The 18,086-nt window shown below is 31.0% G+C and overlaps 1 protein-coding gene and 1 pseudogene across 1 annotated transcript; one reads left to right on the top strand and one right to left on the bottom strand.

The window, feature by feature from the left end:
• Positions 1-537: 537 nt before the first annotated feature.
• LOC110662158 (uncharacterized) lies at positions 538-1,278 on the bottom strand. The gene has a single exon (XM_021821043.2). It carries the CDS (start codon positions 1,276-1,278, stop codon positions 538-540), a length of 741 nt encoding a protein of 246 aa, XP_021676735.2.
• An 8,014-nt stretch (positions 1,279-9,292) lies between these two features.
• LOC131180127 (uncharacterized) lies at positions 9,293-11,680 on the top strand (annotated as a pseudogene).
• Positions 11,681-18,086: the final 6,406 nt, after the last annotated feature.

Below are 18,086 nucleotides of genomic sequence, written 5' to 3'. Positions count from 1 at the left end.
GTTTTAATTAATTTAATCACCATGAAAGTAGGGTTTAGGTTAATTAAAATACACCTTGGAAGAGGACCTAGGATATCTTAGGATTAATTTCCATCAAAGCAATGATTCTTAATCTGATGAATAAACAAGATCAAAATCCATAGTAAGGTTGCAGTGTGAAATCTTAATCCTAGGATTACTTTTATAAATAGTTTAACTCAAAATTTACTTTCAGCATCCAAAACAAATTTAACTCACTCTTCATCTATACTTGGTAGCCTAAACAGTTAGAATTGTTGTGTAGCTTGTTATTTGCTAACTAAATTCCTCGTGAGAATAATACTTCACTCACTATTTTATTACTTGTTAGCGATCCGTGTACTTGCGGTGATTGTAAAACTAGCAAACAGTAGGATTGGGTGAATCCATCTTCAATTCTATCCCTTGGGAAGTATGGCTTCAATCTTTGACCATTGATCTTAAAGGCACCTAAGGTTTCATTCCATACTTCTATAGCTCCAGTGTCTTCCTGTGGCTTGCTTTTGAGCTGTTCTTCTTTTAGCATTTCCACCTTGAAAGCTTGAGCTGAGGTAGGGGTGGATTGGCTGTTAAAGATTGTGCATAAGCTACAATTTCTATGTCCTCATTATCTACTATTTGGCTGTGCAATATGCATGCTCCAAGAGGATCTTCAAGATGTGCTTTATGGAATTCCTCTTCAGCTATCTTGTTAACTATATCAACCTTTAAGCATTCATTAGGTTCAAGTTTGTGCTTCATCATTCTAAATAGGTTGAATTCCACTTCTTCATCTCCTACCTTGAGAGTTAACCGCCCATTCTTAACATTTATGATGGCTCCGACGGTTGCTAAGAAAGGTCTTCCTAGGATGATAGGAATTTGAACGTCTTCCTCCATTTCCAAAACAACAAAATCAACTGAGATGAAGAACTTTTCCACCTTAATAGTGACGTTATCTAAGATGCCCATAGGGTACTTTATAGACCAGTCAGCCAGTTGCAGTGAAATTGTTATAGATTTAAGCTCTCCTACATTCAGCTTCTTACATATTGACAGTGGTATTAGACTTACACTTACACCTAGGTCACAGAGTGCCTTGTCTATAGTCATGTTGCCAATAAGACAAGGTATGGAGAAGCTTCTTGGATCCTTCAGCTTTGGTGGTAGCTTGTTTTGCAGTATGGCACTGCCTTCCTCTGTAAGAGCAACAGTCTCATAGTCTTTCAGCTTTCTTTTCTTCGAAAGAATTTTTTTAAGGAACTTGGTGTGGGATGGCATCTAAGACAGTGCTTCTATAAAGGGAATGTTAATGTAGAGTTTCTTCAAAACTTCTAAAAACTTTCCAAACTGCTTATCCAGTTTAGCCTTCTGGAATCTCTGGGGAAAAGGTAGAGGGGGCTAATATGGCTCTGGTAGCTTTTTCTTATTTTTGATTTCCTCCTCCTGCCCCTTTTTAGCTTCTTCTTCTTTCTCATCTGTTTGGTTTTCAGGTCCATTAGGGGTTTATTCAGTTGATTTTCCCTCTGATGGTTACTTTTCTAATGTTCTGCTGTTCCTTAAGGTAACTGTCTTACAGTGCTCTTTGGGGTTCATTTCTAGTTGACTTGACAATTTACCAGCAGCCTTGCTTGAAGAACTTGCCTGTTGAGCAATTTATTTTTCAAGCATCTTATTGTGAGTGGTTAGTTGGTCCATTCTGGAAGCTAACTACTTTATCATTTCATTTTGCTATTATTGGGCTGCTAGGAAGCCCTCCATCATGGATTCCATAGTCAACTTTGGTTCAGGCTATTGAGTTTAAGGAGGTGGCGGTGGTTGTGCAAAGTTTTGTCCTCTATTCTGAAATCCTGGGGGTGCTGGTGGTCTGTACCCTTGTTGTTTGTTCATGGGCTGATTCTGCGGGTTGAACCATGAGAAGTTATAGTGGTTTCTCCATCCAGGGTTATAGGTATTTGAGTATGGATTGTTGAGCTATCTCTGGTGGAAGTTTCCTCTGTTATTCACATAGTTCAGTTATTCCATTGAGGGTTCATTGTAATTATTGCATTATGAAGTCAAACACCCTCCTCCACAGTTGTCACAGTGTTAATTGTTCATCCCTATGGCATTGGCTTGCATTCTATCAAGCCTTTTTGTGAGCTAGTCAAACTCAGCATTTATCATGCTTAGGGCATCCACTTCCAGGATCCCTACGGTTCTTCTTGTGTTTCCCCTTTTATTTGACCACTCGTAGTTGTGATAAGTGACCCTTTCCAGAAGTTTAAGTGCCTATTCTATTATTTTCTCCATTAGGTCACCTTCTGCTGCTGAAACTACTGTGTTCCTTATAAAGGGCAGTAGCCAATTATAGAAATTCTGAACTATGAGCCAATCTTCCATGCTATGGTGTGGACATTCCCTCCGTAGGTCTTTATATCTCTCCCATGTGTCATAGAGTGATTCACCTTCGTTTTACCTAAATGTGTTGAGTTCAACCCTCCACTTTGCAGTCTTTGCAGGTGGGAAATACCTTGCTAGGAAAGCTTATGAGAGATCTCCCAAGTGGTGGATGTTCCAGCTGGTTGTGAAAGTAATCACTTCCTTGCTCTATCTAGAAGGGAGAATGGGAATGCTCCGAGTCTTATAGCTTGATCAGAGACTCCATTCATCTTGAATGTGTCACATAGGGAAGAAAGCATTGGAGGTGGTAATGTGGATCTTCTATAGGTGAACCTCCAAACTGGGTCTATTGAATCATTTGGAGCCATTCCATTTTTAATTCAAAGTTGTTGGCTTCCACAGTAGGTCTCATAACAATGGGCTGAAATCCCTGTGTAGATGGAGCTCTGTAGTCCCTCAGGAGTCTTGGTCTATTGTTGCCGTCGGCCATGATGGGAGTTTTTAGATTTCCCTGATTTTGTTCTTGGCGTTTCCTTTCTCTCCTGATGGTTCTTAGAGTCCTATCTATTTCAGGATCCAAGCCCAAGACTTCTTCCTCTGATTTTGTTCTAGTCATGCACCAAACCAAATAGCTGAGAGAAAATAAAAGAAATAAAACAAATTAAGTAAAATTAAATAATAAATGCAAATGCCTAAATCAGCTAAATTGCCTATCGCTTAATATTACTAAAGTTAAATTTCCTGGTAATGGTGCCAAAAACTTTTTTGCTGGTTTTCAACCCCGTAAGTGCACGGATCGTTAACAAGTAATAAAGTAGTGAGTAGAGTATCATCCCACAAGGAATTTAATTAGTAAGTATCAAACTACACAACAATTTTGATTGTCTAGGCTACCGAATAAAATAGAAAAGAATTTGATCTATTTTGAATGCTAAAGACTAGAAGAGTAATGAACTAAAAATGAAACAATATATTTGAAACAATTCAAGAATTAAGATTTCACACTTTAACCTTATTATGGATTTAATCTTGTCTATTCATTAGGTTGAGGATTATTGCTTTGATGGAAATTAATCCTAAGATATCTTAGGTCCTTTCTCAAGGCACCTAAGGTGTGTTTCGATTAGAGCTAAACCCTATTTTCATTGGTGACTAGTTCCAATAAAAACCCTTTAAGATCTATGATTAATTGTGGAACTTTCACAAATTTCTTTAGGCTATCTCTAGGTTAGATTTCCTAGGTTCAAAGTCTTGATTTTCCAATACTAATCTTCACCTTTCAGTTCCTCGATTAATATCTTAAATCATAACTAGGTGGATACTAACACATAGCATGCATTAAAAATAGAAGAAATTGAATCAAAGAACAAATCTCAATTCCAATAAATAAAACTCAAAATTTATCCATAATAATGGTTACAAGCGTTACTCTTCTAATTCTAAAATAAAGAAACTACTCACACATGGTGACTTTAGCAAACATAAAAAATGAAATATAAGAACATAAACACCGCTTAAAAGAAATAGAACAAAAGAACCGAAGGGAATCTGCAGCTTTGAACTTGTGGATCTTTGGTTGAGGACTCCTCTTTAATGCTCGAGAACTATTCCTCAAGACGGCTTGGAGAGAATGATGAAAATGTATGAAAATGTGTATCTGAAGATTTTTCTTCTATCCTTTCTATTTTCTGCGACTTCTATTTGTATTGAATGTCCAGGGTTAGGTTTTTAGAGTCCCAAAAGCATTAGAAGTCTCTTTTCTCTGTAAAAACTAGAGCTGGAATCTTAAGCAGGAAACTAGCTGTCGGCTGATATGCGGCCCGTGTGTCACTACACGGCCAAGGGCTGTGTAACTTACTGGAGCTTTAAATATTGCATCTTGTGTCGGGGCAAAAGCTTACACGGGCCTCGGCCAGTTACACGAGTCCAATTACATGACCCGTGTACTTTTGTTCTTCCAGGAATTCTTCTAGTTTTACCAGGCAGAAGCTTACACGGGTCTCTGGAGGTTACATGGGTCATGTTACACGACCCGTGTACTGTGTTTCTTCTTTGGTTTCTTTGGCTTTTTCTTGGCAGCAAGTTACACGGGTCTTTGCTGTATTTACATGACCCGTTTACAATGTATCAGTAACAATCTTCTTTCCTTAAGTCTTTCTGAGCTTCTTTCTTTGCTGCTATGCTTTGGAACTTCTTCAAAACACCTGGAAATATGCAGAAAACATAGAATTCAGTGCAGAGTGATGAAATTTACAAATGTTAATGAATTTAAAGATTATGCATGAAATTACCTATCTAAATGCCATGGAATGTTATATAAATGTGTTTAAAAACATCTATATAATACAAGTGTATCAATGCACTATCATCCAATAATATATATACATATCTACCCATATGTTAATCATCATCATCATCATCATTATTATTATATGTGCTAAAATGATGCATATTGTTATTAATGGCATTTTTTACATGAATTTTTAATTTTAAATAAATTAAAAATATATATTTTTACAAATAAGTTCTATAAATTCTGCCAAAAAAATATGAGATGAGAGAAGGGAAATTATTTTTTTTAATTATACTAAGTAACATAAATATTCTTTTTTTGCAATTGTATTAAGTAATAAAATATTAATTTTTGACCATATTAGATCAAAATTAATCAACTGGCTATAAAATGAAATAAACTTATAGAATTGGCTATAATTGACAAATATTGAAAAATTCTAAATCTTTTTTATTATTAAAGTTATGCCACGTTATCGATAACATATAAAATAATAATATTTTTAACACGTCAGCCAGAACGCAAAAGCTTAAGTCATGTTAGCAATAATATATTTAAAAAATAATATTTTACCATAAGTGTCACATTAGTATTCTTAATTCTCTAATTTTGATTGAGCCATAATAAATATTAAAGTTTCAAATTATGTCAAATTAAAAAAAAAATGGTTACAATTGTAAAAACCCGTAAAATTTGTTTTTTTCTTTTTTATAACATTTGACCACACACATATATATATATATTGAAATAAGTGGAGGTAATAGATTATTTTAATTAATTTTTAAATTATATTAAGTGAAATCTTTCATATGGTTATATTAAAATTAAATTAAATTCTTTAAAAGAATTATTAATTATTTTTCTTTAAATATTTCTTTATAATAATGTAACAAAATAATATTTGATATTTTTAATAGTAATTAATATATATATATATTTCAATATAATATAATTATAATTATAATTTATAAATATATATCTACCAAAATTAAATTAAATTTTTATTTTTTAAATAATCATAGATTATTTTTTCCGAAATTTTTTTGATAAAAATATAACAATACGTGTAGAATGCTTTCGCAATCGTCACACGTGAAATTTGCTAATTTGATTATAATTTTTTTTTTTTTTTAATAAGCATCGGACATTTTCTACTTAAGGCCCCGAGGTTGGCTGAATCCAGACACAAACCGTACTAACAGTGGAGTATGACGTTAACCAACAGTCGCTTTGGATTGAAACCCTTGGCGGCTCATACTTAAATTTTATTTTATTTAATATTTTATTTTTATCTTTTAATTTTAATGTATTATTAAAAAATTAAAAAATTTTAATTTTATTAAAAAAAAACTCTTTAATTTGTAGTAATATATTTTTATATTAAAAAAATCTTAATAGCCGAAACAATTATTTAATGTGAGATAAAAATATAATTTTATTATTTTTTTAACTTAAAATTTTATTATAACAATTTAAAAAAATTTTACAAAATAAAATTAAAATCTAATTTTTTTTAAAATAAATTGAAATTAAAAAATAAAAATAAAATATAAAATAAAAGTAAAATTGTCTTTACCCTTGAACTTGTTAGATACCTTTCTATGCAACGTATTTTAAAATATATATTTATTATTAAAAATATTTTAATTCAATTTTTATATATTAAAAATAAGTCACTTTTTTAAACAATTTTTCTAAATAATTTTAATAATTTATTCCTCCATCCATTTGATATATATATTTAAAATAATTATTCTTAAATTACTTCCCAACGAAATTAAATCCTGATAAATAAAAAATGGAAGTCCTCATATATTGTTAATTAGAATATATTATAAAATAAATAAATAAAAGAGGCCAATTCAATGCCCCTTTAACTCATTCCAAAACTTTTTTTAACTTAAAATTTAAACCAAAACAAATTTATTTGACTGAGTGAAATGACACGTAATTTTATAAATTGATGTGAATTATTTTCTTATGCTTCTTGTAAATAACACGTATTAATCCACAATTTTAACTCTCAATCTGAACCGTCCGACCCGTGACCCGTCCACGACCACTAGTTCTCATTCTTCTTAAACCTAAAGTTTCTTTTGACATTATAATATCTGCAAAAACCTATACATCTCCTCACCCCACTCTCTCTCTCTCTCTCTCTCTCTCTCTTAACTCGTATATATTGTAAAGGTTTCAAGCCTACCCCACTATGGAGGCAGAAGGACACGATCAAGCAAGTGCAAGATCTGCAGCCGCCAGCACTTGATATATAGACAGGGAGAAGGAAAGCATGGGCTGCTAGCGAATCTTAATGGTCTGTTATTATAGCACAAAATCAATTATCATATTTGTGTTGACATTACTTCTTCTAGTTCTGCCACTGTTTTTGCCATCTCTACCACCTCCTCCCTTGATTTTTCTCTTTGTACCGATCATAATAATGTCTGTTCTAATCAAGTTGGCCTTGTCCTGTCCATCACAAGTGTCAGATTTTTCCGCCCATATGTCACAAACTTGACCAATATATGCCAACTACTTCAAGCTTTGTGATGGAGCAGATGGCAAATGTATAGCATATGTAGACGCTAAGGTAATGCTTTTCAATATATCCTTACACGTGCAGAAAAATATTGAGCCTAGTGCATCCATACACATCTTAAAGGATTCGATATATCTTGATAGAAGCTTATGATAACTAATTACGGATCTGTTCCTTGAAAAGTTATGCATAGGTCAGATCTTTTTATGTACTTGGGACTTTTAGGCTACTCTACCTTCTGAAAGGGAGGGAGAGAGATCTATGACGGGAAGAAAGATGTCGCTAGTTGCTTGGAATTGGGTTTTATCAGTTAGGCCAGTTTGTAACCCTTGGCTTGTTCATAAGCTTCGTGAATTACATATGAAGATGACCGTTGATCTTTGCAGGTCTTCTGCTTTGATGATCTTCACAGCACTTTTTAATTGTTTGGGCACTTTATTGCATTTGGTGATAAAATTCATCCCATGGCTGCTATCATACATATCCTTGTTATTTTAAAAAGAAAAATAATTTTTATATAAAAAGTTTTGAAAATTAAGAAATTGTCAAAATTTAACTATCAAAATTTAACTAAACATCGGACTTCCTATATTATGAACCACTTCATTTATAAGACCAATTGATGGTAACTATAAGCATTAGATCATTGCATTATTAGTAAAATGGCATAAATCAATTTCTTTGAAGCATACACTGAAAGGAAGTGTTTTGTTTTGTGTGATAAACCTCATCATTTTGTGGGGGAAAAATGGAGAGGCGAGGGAGATTTTGTGAGAGAATTTTCTTCTTCTTGTTAGAAATAAAGACTACGACAGCGCGAGTAATACTAGTGATTCAAGTGTTCTTTGGTCTTAGCAAGTTATGGGATTGATAATTAATACATGTCAATTCAAGAGATGATTCAACGATGTACAAGTGCACATGGTTGATATTTAGTTTTTTATGCTTGCTTCTTTTTGCTATCCTAGTACTTCCTGCAAGGGGGAGAGGATAAGAAGAAATTAAATGCATGTTTGGTATAAAAATATTCTAACCGTATGATATGTGTAAAATAATTAATAAGAGTATATTATATTATTTATTTTATTATTAAAATAAATATATGATTATTAATTTATTATATAATATATATAATTAAAAATATATTTTTTAAAAAATATATAATTATTTTTTCATCTATGCATATTTTTTGTCATGTAATATATTATAAGTAATTTAATTATTATTTATAATATTTTATAGTTATTTATTATTTATTATAATTATAAATAATTTATTGGTATATAAAAATTAATTTGGAGATAAACAAACTTTATAATTCATAAATTTCAAAGGGATAATATACAAGGGTGAATACTTTCTGATTTAAATTAAAAAAATTGAATCGAATCGAATTAAACCAAATATGTTTGATCGATTAGGTATTTTGGTACAATTGATTTATTTTAGTTAATCATTTTTAAGATTTTCGATTTTTAATTCAGTTCGGTTAATTAACCGCAATGAATGCAAAAAACTGAACTGATCAACTCTATATATAAATAGCTAAATCAATCCCATCCCACCCCCCTTCAATCCCACCCGTAGCTCAATCGAACGTTAGCCTCCTCCTTCTTCTTGTTCTCATATGCCCAGTTCTTCTTCGTCATGTTCTATTTTTTCTTCTATCACTTCTTCTTCGCTTTTTCGTGATTCCCACCCTCTCAACACACAGACACAACCATAGACCCATACCCGTCTTGATCTCGAGAAAAACATAGGGTCTTTCTCAGCCAGGCATTCTTGTCCTCTGTCAGTCATACATTCTGACTATGTGACGTTGTTTGCTATTTGTGGGCATTGAATTTACTTGTATCGTGCCACAAGAACAACCTCCTCCATCGCAAATCACAGATCGCTGCATCTCATGTCATAATAGTAACTGGTCCTCCTCTGCCTTCATTCTTTGATTGTTCAATTCTTCTACAGATAACCACATGTGTATCATACTAAGTTGAAACTTTGTAATCTGGATTGTGAAATTTTTTAGTTCTGATTTCTCATTTGTTGTATATTGTTTATTAATTGTTGATTCTTTACTGTTCAATTCTTCTGCATATAACCATATGCGTATCATACAAAGTTGAAAACTTTGTAATTTGGTTTGTGAAATTTTTTAGTTCTGATTTCATATTTGTTATATATCGTTTATTTATTGTTAGAGATTTGTGTCTTGATTTCTAATTTGTGTGTATATTATTTATCGATTGTTAAAGATTTATTATAGAGATTTAGGGTTTCTGCCTTCTAAGTTTTCTACTGATGGAACTGTGCACTCATTTCCTGGTAATCAATGGGTTTGCTTCTTTTGATTGTTTTTGTGACTGTTTAGGGTGGATTCAGATCATTCCATGAGTGGCACATATAAATTTGGCTTGAAAATTTTATTTATCCTTTTTGGGTTTTGATTAGGGGTTTAATCTTGGACATTTTATTTCATCTTTTCTTCATCAACTATTGGGGTTTTTACTTCTGTTTTTTATTGAATGGAATCATATGGAGGTGTGAATTGTCTGAAATAAGGGAAAGAAAATTGGAATTTGAGTTTTTAGGCAACATCCATTTCTTTTGATAGAATTGGGATTAAAGAGCAAGGAGGATAGTTTCACTACATTTTTCCAATAGAATGTTCTTCAGTTTAGTGGTTTTTGCAAGGATGTTGCCTTGAATTGTTAGTGAGAATTAAGTGTCTAACTTTAGGGTTTCATTTTTGGAAGGTTTTTGTTATTGAGACTTAACGTTGAAAATATGAAATCTTGCAAAATTTAGTTCAATCAACTTAGAATCAAACCGATATTTATTGATTTGGTTTGGTTCGGTTCTCCCTTGGTGATAGGTTTGGTCTTTGAAATTCTTGATTTTCAATAATCGGTTTGGTCAAGTTAATTTGGTTCAAAGTCGAACTGACTGTTTACACACCCTAAATAATATAGTCTAACTAAAATCAAATCAACTACTAGTAGGTAAGCAAAAGCTTGAGCAATTAACTTGAGGTTACTCAATTTACAAGTGTTTTCATAAAAGTCATTGAATTTTAATTTTTTTCATAAAACTCACTAAATTTTGATTCTTCATCAAACAAACTCATTTGCTCTATTTTCCATCCAAAAACTCTGTCCAAGTGATGACGTGACATATCCATATGGATTTATTAATTAAAATATACATTCTTTCTTCTACTGCTTTCTCTATCCTACATGCACAGATCAAACCTAGTCTTCTCCCCTCTCTCATCTGCCTCTACAAATCTACTGCCCAAAAAACTCCTATAAGCCCAAAATTCACCCCAAAATGCAAACCTAAAAGACCCAGAAATTAAAACAAGCACTTGACAAAACAACTTATTTCTTTGCTTTCCTCTGCTACCTTCACCGCCCACTCTTTCCTCACCCAAAATGACTTCCTTATGCTTCCCTCCCATTCTCTCTCCCTTAAATACCTCCCATCGTCTTTTCCTTTTTCTCCCTCTTCTTTTCTATATCCTCCTTCTCAGTCCTTCTATTGCCTATTTTCCTCTGCCTTGGACTTCGACCCTTGCTGTTGTCAAATTTTCACATGTCCAAGCAAAACCTTTACAAATCTTATTTCTCTTCTTTCACTTTCCCTCATCTCTTTCCTTCCCCCCTCCATTCCTCTCGATTCTACCATTGCTGCTACCCTCTTGTGCCTCGCCCACAACGCGTTTTATGAATCAGTAATGCGTAGATTTGGACTTGATTCACCTGCCACCATGCACCTCGGGTTTTACTCTATTTGTAAAATGGTGAACGAGAAATTGGGTGACTTGGTGGACTTTAGGAGGGATTTGGCATGCATAGTGATGGAATTTGAATGGATTTCTCTCCCTAATTGTTATGGGGTTTTGGGGTTTGGGAAATTTGGGGTTGACACTGAGCTACTGGGGAAAAATGGATTTCTTGTGTGGAAGGATCAAGGGAGCTACTAAACAGGCCTTGTTATCAGCTTAGTGAAAGAAATTCAATTCCCTAATGCATATTGGGGGATGTTTTCCTTTATTGTCGTGGCTATTAACTCCTTTTATCATGCCCAATGAGGAGGATAGTTTCGATTCAACAGAAGGGGAGTTCAGTGCTACTCATAAAGAGCAATGGGGCTTGTTGGTAATGCATTTGGGAGAGTTAAAGCTTGGTGGCAACTATGGGCAAAGAGGTGGAAAGATGATTGCACTGAATTTTTCCCATTCGCGATAGTTATGGGTTGTTTTGCTACATTATTTTATAATAAAGTATAGTGAGCCATTGCCAGAGAAGAGCGTTGGATGCATTCTATGCGAGAAGGAATTGCTAATTTTCGAAAGAGAGGCAAATGAGAGAGGGGAGAGGACCAGGTATGTGCTTGCTAAGCACTTGCTAACTTGGTTTAAATCACAGAAGAAAGAAAGGAGAGAGGGATTTTACTTGTGCATGTAGGAGAGGAGAGAAAATGTATATTTTAATTAATAAATCAACGTGGACATGCTACATCATCACTTGGACGGAGTTTTGGATGGAAATGGACTGAATGAGCTTGTTTGATGTCAAATTGTTTGTGAGTTTTATGAAAAAAAAAATAAATAAATAAAACTCAGTAACTTTTATAAAAACGTCCTTAAAGTTAAGCCGTTGCAAGTGATAATTATCCACAAAAGCTTTTTAGAGTTGATATAAATTACAGTTAATAAATAATTTATCAACTGTTAGTTATAGCCTTAATAAGTTTATTAAATAGGTTGATTTACCTATTTAACTTGATTTGCATGTCCTCTGTTGGAGGCACAGGTTGATCGGTTGCAAGTAGTAATCACATTCATCCCAATATCGAAGCAAATCATCTGTATCCCTCTTCTGAAAAGTAAATCAAACTAAAAAATTTGAAATTGAAAAAGCTGCTGAATTTAAATTCTTAATATTTTATATTACAAAACAATAATCCATTGACGATAGGTAAGCGTTACACCATTTCATTATTAGTACATAAATTATCAATATCTTTAAAGCAACACTAAAACACAGCGTTTTGTTGGGGAAAAAAAATCGAAAGTAGATATATTTAGAGAAATCTTGTGCACCTATATATCAATCAAATTAAACTTGAGATATTTGCACGGATGAGGCCATAAAATATAGATATATATGCTGCCAGTCTAGATTAAAATTCTCTCAGGAAAAATTTTAGCTAAATTTAATTTATTATAAATTTAACGTATAAATATGAAAGTTTTACGTTTTTTTACATATAAATTTATTATATATATATATATATATATATATATTATATTTTGAGTTCATAATAAATTAAATTTAAATAAAATATGTATGCAAAAAAAATAAAAGGATATTTGTCTATTATATATCCGCATATATTTATAGGAATCCTATTGCACTTGCATCAAAATCGAAGGAACACAAATACACACATTTATATATAAGTGGAAAGGAGAAGAGGAATAATGAAATTACCAAAAGTACTTTTCATGATTTATAATATTTATAAAAATATTAATTAAAAACTTATATATGAATTTATCACTAATAATGTATGTTAGCGATAAAGAGATTATCTCTAATTCATATTACATCATAGCTAATAACTTTTAGTAATAATAATTCATCATTAATTAAGGTATAATATATTAAAAAAATTATTAAAATTTTTAATAAAATTATTAGGATTTTTTTTTGAATTTTGACTAATTTAGGCAAATAGAATAAAATTAATATTAATTTTATAATTTGAAAAATTAACCAAAGTAAAAAATTTAAATAAAATTAAAATGGTTTCTTAGAGTTTTTTTTAATTAATAAGTCACATTAAAAATTAATTAAAAAATACTATTCATAAAAATATGTAGACTTTATTTGAATAATTAATCATTTAAAATAAAACATACATTTTAGTTTTATATTTAAATACAATAAAATATCATAATATCAAATTTAAATATTCATTCATTTCAAATTTTTCTCTATTTAAAAAAATTTATGTTATTAACTAATTGTTCAACTATATAAATATTTAAAGTTATATTAAAAAATAAAATTAATATATAACATATAATTATAACTAAATATTTTCAGATTATATAGTTTAAGTTTTCATCAACATATTTATGATATCCTTTTTCATTATAAATATTTTAATTTACTAACATTTTTAATTTGTATTATATAAAATTATATATATAATAATAAAAAATATAAAATCCATCCAATTATTAGCCCAACTTCACAGTTGTAATCTTGTATTATTTTTTAATAATTAATTAATAATATAAGAGAATGAATTGGAGAAGAATTGGAGAATTTATAACTTATCAAATTATTTTTATTTTTTTAATTTATAATAAATAATTATTAAAATATTAAAATATTAATATTATTATAAATCCATTTTAAAAAAAATTGTTATAGATATCCTAACAAATAATTTTATTAATAATAACTAATACTATGTAATTTAAAGACTTGATGGTAATATATATATATATATATATATATATATATATATATATTTAAAATTTTTACAATGACAATTTATTCTTTTTTTGTTTTTGAAAATTTTGCTTTATTTTAAAAGTGCCTTCCAAGTTGTACCGGAGATTAGCAACAACATTGCTCTTAGGAAGGCTACTCACCACTGTTAGTCAAAATTAATTTAAATTAGTTAACATGGCATAATTTTAACTATTTGTCTTTTTGAATTAATTGAAATATCATAATTTTAATCATTAATTTATTTTAATTTTCACCGCTCACTAAAACTAATATATATACTTAAATTCAAGCTAAAGTTTCCAAATTCTAAAGAATCCACCATAATAGTAGAAAGTTGAGAAACTTTAAAATTTTTATTATCGGAGCTAATTTTATTTTTTAAAAATTATGAATAATAAAAAATTTTGGGAGAAAAAAAAATATTATACCAAATAAAAAGGATATTTCAAATCTTGTTTAGGCAAAATGAAAGATATTACCAATAAATAAGAATATATTTTGTTTTCTTAAATACAAACAACTGAAATATAATGAAACTATTTTTTAGATGTTTGTATAATTTATTTAGACCCTTATTTTAGTTTTCTTAGTTTTGTTGCATTATTACTTGTTCTGAAGGAAAATTTCTATTAGTTTTAAGTTTATTATTTAGCATGGAAATTTTTATAAAACTGCATATAAATAAAATTATATCACGAGTGCATATAATGAGTATACATAACGTGTAATGCATGTTAAAAAAAATACTTAACTTAGGTTTTAAAACTTGAGCACAAAAAGACTTAGGATGTGTTATTAACCTCCATCCCCACTTTGTTAAAAGAGCAAAATCAAAGCATAGCAAATTCTAAACCCAAGTTCATCACTGCTTTTTGGCTTACACAATTGATTCCACAAGACTTAAGGAATACATTTTTCCTAATAATCTGGTCAAATTCACCACAAAATGTGGTTAGCAAAGAAAAAAACTCATAAGTAGGAATTTTTTGAGTAATATATTTAATAAAATTTTCTTACTTGCGAGAAATCATGTATCGCATCCCTTAATGTGGTACTAGATTTAGTCCTTGACTGAGTTAAAAAATCACCTCCTTTGATCGTCCAATTAGGTTAGGGAGTCCTAAAAATTTGAGCGTTTACTAACAACCCTAACTCTAAAAAAAATTTCGAATCCACTCTCACATAGTAGATGAAACATTGTAACTGAAAGATATCTCAAACTTATCATAATTTATGACTTGTCTTGAGTCTATCTTATATTGTGTTAATCTCCACTACAGTTATTGACTTCCATAATGTATTGATCGAGCAAACAAAACACTACCCTCACCAAAACAAAAAAAAACAGTGTGAAACAGTAAGGCTCCCTCAACACACTTATATACCATGAATCATTCTCTATCCAACATCTTCCTTAATAAATGAAGAAAAGCCCTGAACACATAGTAAAAATAATTAAGTTGATCGAGGGATCACCTTGTAATAGACCACACTAAGGAACTTAAAACTACAAGGTTAACCATTGATAAAAAAAAATGAGAAAGAAATAGTGTATAAACAAGTCATAATAAGGTTGATAAAATGTGAAGGAAAACACATGTTCACAAGCACTTACATTATGGATCCTCACTCAAATCTATAATAAGCTTTTTCATATCCAACTTTAATGCAAAATCACCTTGCTTCCCCTTCAACTAATGCTTTATGGAATGTAAAAATTTAAAAGCCATCAAAAAGTTATATGTGATTAACCTCCCAAGCACAAAAGCACTCAGTGACTAATGAATAAACTATATTATCTTCTTTAACTGATTAGCAAAAACCTTGAACATAATTTTGTACATCATATTACAAAGTAATATCTGACATTTGGGTTATATAGAAATATGTCTGGAGTCAGAATATTCATCAAAAAAACCAAGAAGAAGGGGTTTTATTTATGACAGTATAAGAGAGTTGGGAAAAAAGGAGGTTGCTATAACAGGCAACTTCGAAAGTCGAAATTCCTTTTATAGACATAAAGTGGGGAAACTCCACTCCATTCCCATTGTTGGTTCTTGTTCCCTAACACGACCAAACAATCCTCCCTGCTTTATTTCTCCCTTCTTTTCTCTCTTTTCCATTAAATCCTTAACCCTAAATTGTTCTAACACTTATAGACTCTCCATTAACTCTATTGAGGATTAGAATCTCCCCTCTCTCTTCCTATTTTTGCATCAAAGATTCAGGAAGTAGAAGAGAGACCTTTGTCTTAGTAAACCCTAAGGCTTTCGAGTAAGTACTTGTGTTATCTATAATCTCTTTTACTTCCTTATTGTCATTTGATAGTATGGAGAGATTAAAGGAGAGTTTTGGTTTGAATATGAATTAGGGTTTTGGCTATATCTAATAGAAGATCCATGAGTCTTGGATAAATAAGGTTTAATTAAATTATTTATTATTGTACTAGTGTACAATATCTTGAGAAAGAAAAGTGGGATTTGGTTTGGTGCTATGCATGTTGAAAATGGCAAACCTAAATTGAGATTCATAGGCTATGTGTTCCAGATTCACTGGCCAAAAGTAAACTTTTAGCAATCGAAGTACGTGCATAGTAACATATATAGTGCACGGGATTTTCAATTGTCGAACTTCCTTAAGAATAACCATTGATGTTTCTGTATAGATTTGGAGATGAGACACTAAGAGGGTGACCAATAAAAAGCAGGATTTTGAGGTAAGTGTAAGTGAAGTCAAGAGTTCTATTTTTGTAAGGTGAATAGAAACTGAACACTGGTTTCTTTAAAAAACATATTTGTTGTGCATGTGCATTCGTGCATCAAGGGTTATTTTATTAGATATCTTGCATCTTAGGAAAACCACATAAATATGTATATGTATAAAAGTCACTAAGTTTGTGCTTAATTATTATTTGGTGCTGGTAGTTTATGGATGACCCATTGATTCCCCAATGAGAGATCATAGCTCTGATACAAGGAATGGAATGTCAATGATGTTATAAATGAATGAATGAGCTCATTACTATAAGATGATATATAGATGTCTGGTAAGGTAATTTTGTGTCTCTGGTATCATAGAATTATACAATGATAAAGAGATATTTCTGAGGAGCTTCCATAGTGGGCCAAGCATATTGGAATGATATTATGGGAATGTTAAAGGGAGAACCTGAGGTGTCATAACCATTGTATGTGAATTGCTATGAAACCTCATATGGATTATGCAAACATGTGATTGTCATTAAATTATGCATTCTTTATTATTCCCTAGTAGTTTCTATATTCACTGAGTACCATTACTCATTCTCTATTTCTTTCTAACCCTTTCAGGAGAAAGTAACAAAAAAGAGTTCACAAATTTATAAGTGATCCTAAGAGGTTTGATATATTATTCCTTTGCTGGATATATATGTACTTATTTATGTATTTATTTAATAGCATTTTATACAAAATATCAAGCACAGTTAAACTTTTGCCATAATATATGTCACAAAAATTATATATATATATATATATATATATATATATACACACACATACCTACTATGTGTAAGTTGCATTCTATTATGATATGATTATAACAAGTTGAAGGCAGGGTTTTCCCACGACTCTATTATGAATGAGAATTATGACATTATTTGCCCCCCAATGGCCCATATGACATGAAAATGAATGAAATCTCTGAAAAACCTACATTATATGAGATGTAATCTCAATGATGATGTGGGAATAACCATGAAGTGATATTTATATCTACAAGGTTCATGTCATGGTACAGTTCATGTTAAAATGGAAAGTTAGGCTTGCTACGAGTTCTTTTGGCCTTATGCCTTCTAGTGCTTTAGTATCAATAATGGTCTAGATTTGGGTCGTTACACACATAAACTTATCGGTCTCATATCCTTCATCAACTCAAATGAGCTTGCCTTGGGTATTAGAGTAACAAAGGTATGATTAACCATTGGTGGCATAATTCCATTATTCAAAAACTACAAAACACATCTAGTAACATCCTCTGTAACAATATTCCAGTATTAGTATAGAACAACACTAGCATACCATCTCGTCTAGAAGCTTTAAGAGGATGCACCTATTTTAAAGCTAACTGATGCTCATCTGAAGTAAAATGTGTCTACAAAAAAGCTTCATCTCAAATGAGAGGGTAGACTAAATAGAGTCCATAGTTTTCATAGTCTTCAAAGGAGCTGAATTGGTAAATAGATCATTGAAATAGTCTAATACCATTTTTAAACATCTAAATCTCCCCCCTACCATATCCTATTAGAATGTTTTAGCTGAGAAATGAAATGTTTTCATCTACGATATGCAGTCATATGAAAGAA

Source organism: Hevea brasiliensis, chromosome 5 (assembly GCF_030052815.1).
Source record: "Hevea brasiliensis isolate MT/VB/25A 57/8 chromosome 5, ASM3005281v1, whole genome shotgun sequence".
Taxonomy (NCBI): domain Eukaryota; kingdom Viridiplantae; phylum Streptophyta; class Magnoliopsida; order Malpighiales; family Euphorbiaceae; genus Hevea; species Hevea brasiliensis.
The sequence above is the reverse complement of the archived record's forward strand: the minus strand, read 5'-3'. Positions and strand labels throughout refer to the sequence as shown.